The sequence below is a fragment of the Pongo abelii genome, chromosome 19 (genome assembly GCF_028885655.2).
Source record: "Pongo abelii isolate AG06213 chromosome 19, NHGRI_mPonAbe1-v2.0_pri, whole genome shotgun sequence".
NCBI classification, from domain to species: domain Eukaryota; kingdom Metazoa; phylum Chordata; class Mammalia; order Primates; family Hominidae; genus Pongo; species Pongo abelii.
Genome location: NC_072004.2, coordinates 98424643 through 98438492, shown reverse-complemented (window position 1 = coordinate 98438492; position 13850 = coordinate 98424643). Strand labels below are relative to the sequence as shown.

General features: G+C 44.3%; 1 protein-coding gene across 36 annotated transcripts in view; it reads left to right on the top strand.

Annotated features, from left to right (window-relative positions):
• B3GNTL1 (UDP-GlcNAc:betaGal beta-1,3-N-acetylglucosaminyltransferase like 1) overlaps nt 1-13850 on the top strand; it is a 101006-nt gene that overhangs the window by 45934 nt on the left and 41222 nt on the right. For 18 of the 36 annotated variants that reach the window (XR_010138038.1, XR_008515233.2, XR_010138036.1 and 15 more), the window contains one exon: nt 3591-3716. Coding sequence is in view for 14 of the 36 variants with exons in the window: in XM_054535927.2 (XP_054391902.1) it covers nt 3591-3716 (126 nt within the window). In the remaining 22 variants the exon portion in view is untranslated. The remainder of the gene's footprint in view (nt 1-3590; nt 3717-13850) is intronic. The other 18 variants (XR_010138043.1, XR_010138042.1, XR_010138040.1 and 15 more) reach the window with 1 other exon arrangement.

Here is a 13850-nt window from a genome sequence, read left to right as displayed (position 1 = left end):
GCCTGCCGGAAGCTGCGTTGCCTTTGACAATGTAGCCCCAGAGCACCGTGTCACGTGGTATCACGCTGACCCCAGATTTGAGGGGAGGGAGCGCAGACCTCACCTCTCAGTGATTGAGGGTCAATGGCCATATGAGGAGGGCAGGCAGGGAGGGACTGTGGTGGGTAACTCAGGGAACACAGTCCCCCATGTCCCCCCACACCTCCCTTCTGTCAGTATCCTATCCTTTCAACGTTCTGACTCTTTTTTTCAGTGGAATTGCCAGATCCTGGTGGTCCCCGTATAAATTCAGAAAGAGTTCCAAGATTGCTTGTTGGGATCAACTCCACCGGCCTGCGCTTTCTGCTCCGCCTGTTGGCACAGAGGCTTTCAAATGAATTAGCTCATAACATTTCTCGAGAGCCTTGAAAGTGGCTTCTTCTAGGAACCTGGAGGGAGTTAGCCAGCCTCTCGGGCCCCGCACAGCCCTCTCATTCACATCTTAGGAACCTGGAGAAAGTTAGCCAGCCTCTCGGGCCCCGCACAGCCCTCTCATTCACATCTGCTCACTGGGTCCAGGCCCTCTGCTAGGCGCGGCACCCACAAAAGCTCCTGCCCTGAGAATCTGACGTCTCAGTGCAGGTTTAAGCGCAGAGCGCGCCTCTTCCCTGTGCCTCCTCTTGAGAGCACGAGGTCTCCTGCAGAGGAAGGTGCCGGCAGCACCGCAGCTGGGTGCTGTGGTGCCCAGGAGGGAGCAGTTGGTCTCTCTGGAATCCACGCCTTCCTACTGCTGTTTAGATGCAGTTGCATGGGAGAGAGCTTGCTGCCTTCTTCCAAGATTAAAAAATGTTGAGGCCAAAAAAGATCCTCTCACCTCCTCCGTTTGTAGACCAATGCTCGTGGCTCGTGGTTAATTAAAGTCACAGGAATTGCCAGCCTCAGGCCTCTAGTTTCACAGGATCCCCCACCCCGTCCTCACTCTTGGTGAGAGACCCAGTGTGGCTCTACCTTTCCTGGGAAGCATGAAGCTGGGGGAGTCGTGGGGAGGGGTCGGGCACGCACAGTGGAAGCAGGCGTCAACCAGCCCCCGTCCGAGAGGCGCTTCTCATGCCCCGGCGGGAGCCAGGCTCTCAGGAGTGGGTTGGCGTGTACTCACACCACCTGTCGCCCACGGCTGCCTCCCAGGACCCAGCAGTGCTGGCCTCAGGGTCTCGGTGTTTGTGTGTAGATGCTGAGCCTCTCTGTCTTCATGTTTTGGAACAGAGGACGTCTACCTCCAGCTTTTGATCAGCATTTTCCTTTGTCTCCCCTCAAAATCTTTTCTGTTCAGCAGTCAAACATGAGACAGTATAGACAAGACCAGGAAACAGATGCAATGGTACATAGGTAGATGCTGTGCAGGATGGACAGAAACACACACACCAAACAGTTTAGAAATGCATCTTGGTCAGATTGGGTGTGGGGAAACCTCGCTGGGCAGGGCGGCAGCTCCAGAGCTGTCCTAATTCATAACTATTTTTAGCATGTGCTTTAGGAGAGAGACATGAAAGGTTCACAGATAGAATTCAGTAGCATATGAAAAGAATTACACAGCCATGGCCGAGTGCGTTTTGTTCCAATTAGAAAATGAGCAAAATACATGAAAAGACATTTCACTAAGGAGGGTGTACAGACAGCAAAGAACCGCGCAAAAAGATGCTCCTCGCCAGCCTTCAGGGTGCCTGTGTTAAAGCACGGTGCCATCAGAATGGAATGAAAACCGAGACACCTAGTGCTGGCGAGAGGCAGAGAAGCTGGGTCCTCATGCATCACTGAGGGTGAGAGACGGCGCAGCCACTCTGGAGACCGTTTGGAAGTTTCTGTAAAAACTAAACATGTAACTGTTCTGTGACCCAGCAGTTGCTCTCCTGGGCATTTATCCCAGTGGATTGAAGATGCTGTTCACAGAAAAACCTGAACTTGAATGTTTGGGAGCGCCAGTACAGGACCTGACTACTGTTATATGCAGCGACTGGAAGCCTGTCCTGGGAGCCGAGGAGCAGCGCGAAAGCCAGGCACAGAAGGCCGCCTCCTGCACGTTCCCGGATCACGCTCTGGAGAGCACAGCCACGGCGTCAGGATAGCACAGTGGCTGCCACTGAGGGGCTGCCAGTGGCTGTATGGGGCGCCTCGGGTCCTCGTGCCCTGGGACGTCTGGATCTGGACTCCATCGTGTCCCTTTCCTGGTGCGGCGTTGACCTTGGGTCCTCATAACGTTACCACCAGAGGAAGCGGTGAAAGGCACAGAGGGTCTCTGTACAGTTGTTTCTTACAGCTGCAATGTGAATTCACAATTTTCTCAAAGTAAGTTTAATTAGAAAAAAACAACAACAAATGCAAACAGAAGCCTCCCCCGAGCACTTCATTAACTGCATTGGTAGAAACGAATCACTCTCTACATGTAAACGCTACACAAGTTGAAGCCAGATCCAGGGGCCTCAGATACCTCAGTGTAACTCCATCGCTTCCGAGTTAGGAGACTGGCTCACTGATACTGCTCTTTGGACCACGGTTACATTTTCACTGTTGTCTCCTTGTTGGTCTTGGGTGAGGTGGAATCAGCCGTGTCCGCTGGGACTTGTGGCCTGGGCTCTGTGCTGTGAGAATGTCCACTCGGGCGGCTCTGCTGGCCCTGGGCCCTCACTTGGGGTGGGTGCTATTTCCTGCGGACGCGCCCAGGTGCCCTCTCTCCAGCCAGCTCCTCCCGCTGCAAGGTGAGCGTGAGCCCTGAAGGACCTGCCCTCCTACCTCTGGATCTCAGGAGCAGAACAGAGCCAGGGCTGAGTGCGGGGAGCCCACTCTGGGGCAGAGGTCAGGCCGGAGGGGGCCTGGTGGGGCAGAGGACAAGGGGAGGGTTGAGAAAGGCTGAGGCAGGTGATGCTCTGAGGCTCTGCAGGGCCCGGGAAGGGGTCAAGGCTACTGACAGGATGTCACCTGAGGGAGGTGGTGCTGGCCTGGATGCCCGGGGAGAGGGTTGTCGGCCCTGGAGGAAGCCGGCTGGTGGCAAGGCTCTTCTCCACTTAGGGACGCTGCTTTCCTGAAATGAATGGAGCAGGTTCAGACGGGAGGCCTGCGGACAGGCAGCGGTTTCCTCACATCCACTTTGCATGTGATTCAAGAAGTGAGTTCTTAGAAATAACTCACCTTGCATACAGGTCCTTTGATTTGAGTTCATTAAGGGGAAATGTCATCTGTGACTTATTCTCAATCCAGCCCAGGGCAGCTCTGCAGTTCACCGCCAAGATGCGCATCTGGGGGCTGTCTGCTATAGCACCCATCCTTGCTCCATATTCTCAATCCAGCCCAGGGAAGCTCTGCAGTTCACCGCCGAGACGCACGTCCAGGGCCGTCTGCTGTCATGCCCATCGTCGCTATGCTGTCCCCAAGCAAGAGCAGGCATCCCTCCTCCTCCTCGCCCTCGACTCCCGGTGTTTGCCTGACCCAGATTTGTGGCATTTCAGTTTCCTGTCTGGATATCTCTGCCTAAAACACATGAGATGAATACACACAGGTGTGCACATGCACCTGTGTACCTGACTTTGTTTTGAGCTGTTTGTTGTTGTTTTTCACAGATCATTGGTTGCCGAGTGAGGAGAGATCCCCCTAACTCCACCGAACGATACACACGTTGGATCAACCAGCTGACGCCCGAGCAGCTCCTGACCCAGGTACCTCGCCTGGCGCCTTGTCTGGGGCAGGTGCGCAGGTCGCCTCTGGGCGCCATCTCCTGCATTATGCTGTGGCCTGTTGTGTCTGCGTCGTCGTGGGCCGTGGTCCTTCTGTCCTCGCCTTCACTTACATGCCGTCAGTCGCACAGAGTGGGAGATGAGCGTGGCCCGAGCGGACACATGCGCTACGCTGATCTCAGGCTGGCAGTTCAGGCTGGTTCAAGTTCTGAGCTGGGAAACCCGACGGCACAGGTCCACTTACACACGGAGGGCGGGAGGGCGAGCTCAGGAATCCCACAGCTAGTGTTTCAGTGTCTCCGTGTCCCGTGTGCCCCCAGCACGTTCCAAGAGCCAGGCTGCTTCATGCGATGTGGACAACAGGGTGTCCTCAGCAGTGGACTGTCCTGGTGTGAGACTGGACACGGGGCCTCCCGCAGCGCCGCCTCGGGTATGAGCACCCGGCAGTGGACTGTGCTTCTGTGAGAGGACACGGGGCGCTGAGCAGTGGGGCTGTGCTGGTGTGAGACTGGACACGGGGTCGCCTGCAGTGCCGCCTCGGGTATGGGGGGCTGCCGTCTGAGAGAGGGGACGTGGCCATTGCCACATGGGTGGCTTGTCCCTGCCATCCTCTGTGGGGCCCTTGGCTGCCCCTGGGGGAGGCAGAGACCATCTCATGGTCATGTCATTACAGTCCTTCCCTGTACGAGCTAGCGGCCGAGGGCGGGTGTCCTGGTTACTAGGCTGCACACTGAATGAGGTGATGTGCTTTTCAGTGAAGTTGTGAAAATACTTAAAACAGGAACTCCGTCAGACTGTGGCTACTTTTCTAAGTAACGTGCACTTCGTGCAAACCGGAATGCGGTTCGGCGTTGCCAACCAGCTCCAGACGGCGGTCAGAGCGCTGACACCGAGAGCGGGTTCCCCGGAGGCCACGGCTGAGCTGCCACATGGGGGCAGGCTTTCTCCTGAGTGTTAGCTTTGATGCCCATGGAAGATTTTTTTTATTTTCATGTTTTTTAATTAAAGAAAATGTTCTTTTATCAGTTACATACTGTATTCACTTAAAACAATTTTAAAATAGACCTTTATGCCAGTGTAGTGTGGGAAATTAAAAAAAAAAAAAAAGGGGGCTAGGCGCAGTGGCTCACGCCTATAATCCCAGCACTTTGAGAGGCTGAAGCAGGAGGATCACTTAAGCCTGGGGATTTAAGAACAGTCTGGGCAATATAGTGAGACCCTGTTTCCACGAAAAATTATCTGGGTGCAGTGGTTCACACCTTTAGTCCCAGTTACTCGGGAGGCTGAGGTGGGAGGATCGCCTGAGCCCAGGAGGTCAAGGCTGCCGTGAGCCATGATTGTGCCACTTTCCTCCAGCCTGGGCAACAGACCTTGTCTCAAAAAAAGAAAAAGAAAAACTTTATTGCATTTGTCAAAGTTATGCTTCACTGTTTTATAAAGTCAAGCAATATAAAAAATTACAAAGAAAAAATGATGTTATTGCAAACCCACCACTTGTTCCTCTCAGATGTTTCTGTGTGCAGGTCACACACCAGCACCTAGAGGGGCTCCCGTCCCCCACCCCGCCTGCCCCTCTGCTTTCCGTGACCATAGACTGGTTTACGTTTGCTGGAATTTTATGTAAATGGAGTCCTACACCTTGTGTTGACTTGAAGGATGCCGAAGTGTTCCGTCCTGGGACTTTCTGTTTCATAAAGTTCTGTTTTTCTCCTCCTTGTCCACTTTCTCATCTTCTTCCTTTTTTCTTTACAGTTTCTGGTTTGAATTGAGATCCAAAGAAGGTCCATACATTGCAGTTGTTGATAAATCCCTTTAAATATCCAGATTCCTCCATCATCCTTTTCCTTGACTATGTTGTGGACGATGTTGAATGATTTGCCATCCGTGCTTTCAGCAGTCCAGCTTCTGCTGATTGCGTCTCCCTGGTCTCATTTAACAGACTCCTCTGTCCCTGGAGTTCCTGCAAAGTAGTACTTAGAGCTAGAGGCTTTATGGGATTTACAGTGATTTGTCCATTTGTCTTGTTGATGTATATCTTTGTTGATGTATAGCTTTGTTGATGTATAACTGACATACAGCAAATGGCCCCTATTTCAGATGTACAGTTTGATCGGTTTTGACATGCATCTGTACCCCTAATGACCCACCACAGTCAACACAGTGCACATATATATCCAACACCCCAAGTTTCCTCCTGTCCATCCCGGAGCCCCCCCCACACCATGCAACCATGACCCACTTTGTGCATGTGTAAAACTCCAGCAGTTTTACATTTGCTGGAGTTTCAGGTAAATGCAGTCATGTGCTGTGTGCTTCACTGGTCTGGCCGCCTTCACTCAGCATAATTACTGTGGGTCCAGACACGTGGCTTGCTCACAGCAGCAGTGGTGACCCTCGAACAGCGTGTTGGAACTGCACAGCCCAGGTACACGTGGGTTTTTCTCAGCAAGTGTATGGGAGAGGTTTTTGGAGATGGTTAACAGTTTGAAAAAGCTTTCAGACAAACGGCATGGCCTAGGAATACTGAAAACACTAACAAAAAGATGTGTCATGAATACATAAAATATATAGTGATTCTAGTGTTTTTAAATCGTATAATACCAAAAATTATACACAAGTCTATTATAAAAAGTTAAAATTTATCAAAACTTACGTGCGTACAAACACTTATAGACCATATATAGGGTCGTTCACAGTTTAGAGAAATTAAACAAATGTAGAGATGCAGAAATGAATCACAACTGCACAAAACTCACTGCAGTGCGTACTGCACGACTGATATTTTACAAACCCCTCCTGCCGGCACAGCCACGAGCTCAGATGCTGCGAGTGCTTAAAACGCAAGCACAGCTCATCCCTCCAGTAAATCACAAATCACAGTAAAAAGTAATCTCTCGACCGGGCGCAGTGGCTCACACCTGGAATCCCAGCACTTTGGGAGGCCAAGGCAGGTGGATCACAAGGTCAGGAGTTCGAGACCAGCCTGACCAAGATGGTGAAACCCTGTCTCTACTAAAAATACAAAAATTAGCCAGGCGCAGTGACAGGTGCCTGTAATCCCAGCTACACAGGAGGCTGAAGCAGGAGAATCGCTTGAACCCAGGAGGCAGAAGTTGCAATGAGCTGAGATCGCACCACTGCACTCTAGCCTGGGCGACAGAGCAAGACTCTGTCTCAAAAAAACAAAACAAAACAAAAACAAAAAAAACAGTGACCTCTCACAGTTCTCACACCGTTTTAATCATGTTTAAGGCGATCCTATAAACCTTGACTGACAGACACCCTAGGACCCATACACAGTGCCACTGGTGATGCTGGAGGTGCTCCCAAAAAGCAGAGAAAAGTCGTGACATTACAAGAAAAAGCTGAATTCCTTGCTATGTACTGTAGACTGAGGGCTGCAGCTGCGGTCATTTCAGACAGATGATTCTTCTTGTAAACAGACGATGTGAACTTAGGGTATCGATAAATACAGTACGGTATTATAAATGTATTTTCTCTTCCTTGTGATTTTCTTAATAACCTTTTCTTTCCTCTAGCTTACTTTATTGTAAAAATACAGCATATAGTACATATAACATACAAAATATGTGTTAACCGACTGTTTATGTTATTGGTATGGCTTCCCATCAACAGGAAGGTATTAGTGGTTAAGTTTTTGGGGAGTTAAAACTTATACATGGATTTTCAGCTGTGCAGGGGGTCAACACCCCTAACCCCCGTGTTGTTCAGGGGTCAGCTGTGTTCTGTGGTGTGAATATACAATTTGTTTATCCACTTAGCTGTAGATGGACACTTGAGTTGTTCCAGTTCCTTGCTGTGATAAGTAAAGCTGCACATTTGTGTACAAGCCTTTGTGTGTGCATGACAGTGAACATATGTCCGGCCTTTTCTCTTGGGAAAATACTTAGAAGTGGAAGGGCTGGTTCATATGGTAGGGGTATGTTTCACTTTTAAAGAAACTGCCAAAGTGTTTTCCAAATTGGTTGCACCATTTTACATTCTCAAGCCGTGTATGAGAATTCAGTTCCTCCATACCTTTGCCAGCTCTTGGTATGATCTTTCTTTTATTTTAGCTAATCTAGTAGGTATGTAGTGGTATCTCGTGGTGGTTTTAATTTGCATTTCCCAAATGGGTAATAATGTGAAACATCTTTTCGTGGATGTATTTGCCATCCATGTATCTTCTTTGGTAAAGTGTCTGTTCACATCCTTTGCCCATTTTTGTGTTGAATTGTTTGCATTCTTATTGTTGAATTTTAAGAGTTGTTTATATATTCCGGACACAAGTCCTTTGTCAGACTTTGTAAATATGTTTTCTGAGTCAGTGGCTTGTCTTTTCATTCTTTTAACAATGTCTTTCAAAGAGTAGAAGTTGTAATTTTTGGGCCAGACACGGTAGCTCACGCCTGTAATCCCAGCACTTTGGGAGGCCGAGGCAGGCAGATCATGAGGTCAGGCGATCGAGACCATCCTGGCTGACACAGTGACACCCCATCTCTACTAAAAATACAAAAAATTAGCCGGGCATGGTGGTGGGCACCTGTAGTCCCAGCTACTCAGGAGGCTGAGGCAGGAGAATGGTATGAACCCGGGAGGCGGAGCTTGCAGTGAGCTGAGATCCTGTCACTGCACTCCAGCCTGGGAGACAGAGTGAAACTCCGTCTCAAAACAAAACAAAACGAACAAACAAAGTTGTAATTTTTGATGAAATTCAATTTATCTATTTTCCTTTTATGGATGTGCTTTTTTAGATTTAACATTTTTTTAATTATTGTGAGTACATAGTAAGTATGTATATTTTTGGGTTATGTGAGATATTTGTATAGAGGCATGCAGTGCATGATAATCACATCAGGGTAAATGGGGTATCCATCACTTCACCTCAAGCATTTATCCTTTGTGTTACAAACAATACAATTGTATTCTTTCAGTTATTTTTAAGTGTATAAACTAATTTTGACTATAGTCACCCTGTTGTGCCAGCAAATTCTAGGTCTTATTCATTCTTTGTAACTCTATATATATATATATATATATATATATATATATGTGTGTGTGTGTGTATTTTTTTTTTTAACCTGTTAACCCTCCCTACTTCCTTCCCACCACTCACTACTCTTCCCAGCCTCTGGTAACCATCCTTTTATTCTCTATCTCCATGAGGTCAATTGTTTGAATGTTTAGCTCCCACAAATAAGCGAGAACGTGTGAAGTTTATCTTTCTGTGCCTGGCTTATTTCACTTAACATAATGACCCCCCAGTGCAGTCTGTGTTGTTGCAAATGCCAGGATCTCATTCATACACTTCATTGTGTGTATGTACCACATTTCTTTATTCATTCATATGATGATGGACATTTAGGTTGTTTCCAAATATTGGCTATTGATTGTGAATAGTGCTGCAATGAATACGTGAGTGCAGGCATCTCTTTGATATACTGATTTCCTTTCTTTTGAGCATATACCCAGGAGAGGGACTGCTGGATCATATAGTAGCTCTGTTTTTAGTTTTTTGAGGAACCTCCAAACTGTTCTCCATAGTGGTTGTACTAATTTACATTCCCACCAACATTGTACAGGGGTTCCCTTTTCTTCACATCTTCACCAGCATTTGTTATTGCCTGATTTTTGGGTAAAAGCCATTTTAACAGGAGTGAGAAAATATCTCATTGTATGTTTTATTTGCATTTATTTCTCTGATGATCAGTGATGTTGAGCACCTTTTCATATGCCTGTTTGCTATTTGTCTTCTTTTAAGAAGTGTCTGTTCAGATCTTTTGCCCACATTTAATCGGATTATTCTATTTTTCCTAGAGTTGTTTGAGCTCCATATATATTCTGGTTATTAATCCCTTGTCAGATGGGTAGTTTACAAATATTTTCTCCCATCCAGTGGGTTGTCTCTTCACTTTGTTGATAGTTTCCTTTGCTGTACAGAAGCTTTTTAACTTGATGTGATCCCATCTGCCCATTTTTGCTTTGGTTGCCTGCGCTTGTGGGGTCTTACTCAAGAAATCGTTGCCCAGTCCAATGTCCTGGCGAGTTTCCCCAATGTTTTCTTCCAGTAGTTTCATAGTTTGAAGTCTTAAATGTAAGTCTTTAATCCATTTTGATTTGATTTTTGTATATGGTGAAAGAGGGTTCTAGTTTCATTCTTTTGCATATGGATATCCAATTTTCCCAGCACCATTTATTGAAGAGACCATCTCTTCCCCAATGTAAGTTCTTGGCATGTTTCTCAAAAATGAGTTTACTGTAGATGTATAGATTTATCTGTCGGTTCTCTATTCTGTCCCACAGATCTATATGTCTGTTTTTATGCAAGTACCGTGCTGTTTTGATTGCTATAGCTCTGCAGTCTAAGTCAGGTAATGTGATTCCTCCAATTTTGTTCCATTTGCTTAGGATAGCTGGGGCTATTCTGGGTCTTTTGTGGTTTCATATAAATTTTAGGATTGTGTTTTCTGGTTTTTTTTTTTGTTTTTTTTTTTTTTTGAGGTGGAGTCTCGCTCTGTCACCCAGGCTGGAGTGCAGTCACGCAATCTTGGCTCACTGCAACCTCCGCCTCCCAGGTTCGAGCGATTCTCCTGCCTCAGCTTTCCGAGCAGCTGGGACTACAGGCGCGCACCACCACACCCAGCTAATTTTGTATTTTTAATGGAGATGGGGTTTCATCATTATTGGCCAGAGCTGGTCTCGAACTTCTGACCTCGTGATCCACCCGCCTCGGCCTCCCAAAGTGCTGGGATTACAGGCATGAGCCACTGCACCCAGCCTGTGTTTTCTGTTTTTGTGAAGAATGCCATTGGTATTTTGATAGGGATTGCATTAAATCTATAGATTGCTTTGGGTAGTATAGATATTTTAACAATAGTCTTTCTTCCAATCCGTGAACGTGGAATATGTTTCCATTTTTTTGGTGCCTTCTTTAATTTCTTGCATCAGTGTTTTATAGTTTTCATCGTAGAGATCTTTCACTCCTTTGGTTGAGTTAATTCCTAGGGTATTTTAGTTATCGCTGTTGTAAATGGGATTACTCTTCTTTAATTTCTTGCATCAGTGTTTTGTAGTTTTCATTGTAGAGATCTTTCACTCGTTTATTTTAGTTAATTCCTAGGTATTTTATTTTATTGTAGCTATCGTAAATGAGATTACTTTCTTGATTTATTTTTCAGATTGTTCACTGTTGGCATATAGAAATGCTACTGATGGCCGGGCACAGTGGCTCACGCCTATAATCCCAGCACTTTGGGAGGCCGAGGAGGGTGGATCATGAGGCCAGGAGATCGAGACCCATCCTGGTTAACATAGCGAAACCCCGTCTCTACTTAAAATATAAAAAATTAGCCAGGCATGATGGCACATGCCTGTAATCCCAGCTACTTGGGAGGCTGAGGCAGGAGAATTGCTTGAACCCAGGAAGCAGAGGTTGCAGTGAGCCGAGATCGCGCCAATGCACTCCAGCCTGGGCGACAGGGTGAGACTCCATCTCAAAAAAAAAAAAAAGAAAAGAAAAGAAAAAGAAATGCTACTGATTTTTGTATGTTGATTTTGTATCCTGAAACTTTGCTGAGTTTGTTTATCAGGTCTAATAGTTGTTTGGTGGAGTCTTTAGGTTTTTAAAAATATAAGATTATATCATCTGCACATGGATAATTTGACTTCTTCCTTTCCAATTTGGATGCCCTTTATTTCTCTTGCCTGATTGCTTTAGCTAGGACTTTCAGTACATTGTTGAATAACAGTGGTGACAGTAGGCATGCTTGTCATGTTCCCAATCTCAGAGGAAAGGCTTTCAGTTTTTCTCCATTCAATATGATACTAATTGTGGATCTTTTGTATATGGCTTTTATCATGTTGAGGGATGTTCCTTCTGTACCTAGTTTTTGAGGATTTTTAATCATGAAGAGATGTTGAATGTCATTAAATGCTTTTTTGGCATCAGTTGAAATGATCATATGGTTTTGTCCTTCATTCCGTTGACATGATGTATCACATTAATTGATTTGCATATGTTGAACTATCCTTGCATCCCTGGAATAAATCCCACTTGGTCATGATGAATGATTTTTTTAATGTGTTGTTGAATTCGGTTTGCTAGTATTTTGTTGAGGATTTTTGCTAGTACTTTGTTGAGGATTTCAGTGGTTTCAGTGATATTGGCCTATAGTTTTAATTTTTTTATGTGCCTTTGTCTGGTTTTGGTATCAGGGTAAAATTGGTCTTGTAGAGTGAGTTTGGAAATATTCCCTCCTCCTCTATTTTTTTGAATAATTTGGGTAGGATTGGTATTAGTTCTTTAAATGTTTGGTAGATTTCAGCAGTGAAGCCATTGGGTCCCAGGCTTTTCTTTGCTAGGAGACTTTTTGTTATGACTTTGATCCTGTTACTTGTTATTGATCTATTTAGGTTTTGGGTTTTTTCATGGTTCAGTCTTGGTAGGCTGTGTGTGTCTAGGAATTTTGATTTTTTTCCTAGATTTTCTAGATCTCTTCCCCTAGATTTATTTCTAGATTTTTCTAGATTTTTCCCCTAGATTTTCCAATTTATTGGTGTGTAGTTGCTCATACTAGCCACTAATTTCTTTGAATTTCTCCAGTATCAGTTGTAATGTCTCCTTTTTCATCCCTGATTTTATTTGGGTGTTCTCTCTTTTTTTCTTAGTCTGGCTAAAAATTTATCAATTTTGTTTATCTTTTCAAAGAACCAACTTTTTGTTTCATTGATCTTTTGTATTTTCTTTATGTCAAATTCATTTATTTCTGCTCTGATTTTTGTTATTTATTTTCTTCTACTAATTTTTGGTTTTGTTTGCTCTTGCTTTTCTAGTTGCTTAAGATGCATTGTTAGGTTGTTTATTTGAAGGTTTTCTTCTTTTTTGATAGACACATAACTATTTAAAACTTTCTTCTTAGTACTGTTTTTGCTATATCCTATAGGTTTTGGTATGTTGTGTTTCCATTATCATTTGTTTCAAGAAATGTTTTAAGTTCCTTCTTAGTTTCTTCATTGACCCACTTGTCATTCAGGAGCATATTGTTAAATTACCATTGTTTGTGTAGTTTCCAAAATTCCTCTTATTGATTTCTAGTTTTATTCCATTAAATAAAACTAGGTATTTTTAGTGGTCAGAGGAGATGCTTGATATTATTTCAGGTGTTTTTTGTTTGTTTGTTTGTTTAATGTTGTAAGACTTGTTTTGTGACCTAACAAATGATCTGTGCTTGAGGATGATCCATGTGCTGGGGAAAATAATGTGTATTCTGCAGCCAATGGATGAAATATTTTGTAAATATCTATTAGGTCCATTTGGTCTGTAGCACAGATTAAGTCCAATGTTTCTTGTTGATTTTCTGTCTGGAAAATCTGTTCAGTGCTGAAAATTGAAGGTGTTGAAGAAGATGTTGAAGTCTCCAGATATTATATCGAGGGTCTGTCTCTTTAGCTTTAATAATATTTTGCTTTATATATCTGGGTGCTCCAATATTGGGTGCATATATATTTATGATTATTATATTCTCTTTATCATCATATGGTGACCTTCCTTGTCTCTTCTTATAATTTTTTTCTTGAAACCTATTTCATCTGAGATAGACCCTCAATATAAGTATAGCTACTCCTGCTCTTTTCTGGTTCCATTGGCATGGAGTATCTTTTTCTGCTGCTTTATTTTCAACCTGTTTCTTTAGAAGCAAAGTGTGTTTCTTGTAGGCAACAGATCATTGGGTCTTGTTTTTTAATCCATTCAGCCACTCTATGTCCTTTGATTGGAGAATTTAATCCATTTACATTTAATGTTACTATTGATAAGTAAGGACTTACTCCTGCCATTTTGTTATTTGTTTTCTGGTTGTATTGTGGTATTTTCCTCTTCCTTTCCTTCCTTCATGTCTTCCTTTTAGTGAAGGTGATTTTCTCTGGTGATATGATTTGATTTCTTGCTTTTTATTGTTTGTGTATTCATTGTATATTTTTTATTTGAGGTTACCATGAGGCTTACAAATACTATCTTATTACCCATTATTTTAAGCTAATAACAACTTAATACTATTTGCATAAACAAACATGCAAGCAAAAAGAAAACTAACAAAAACTCTATACCTTAACTTTGTCCCCCACTTTTTAACTTTTTGTTGTTTCTAT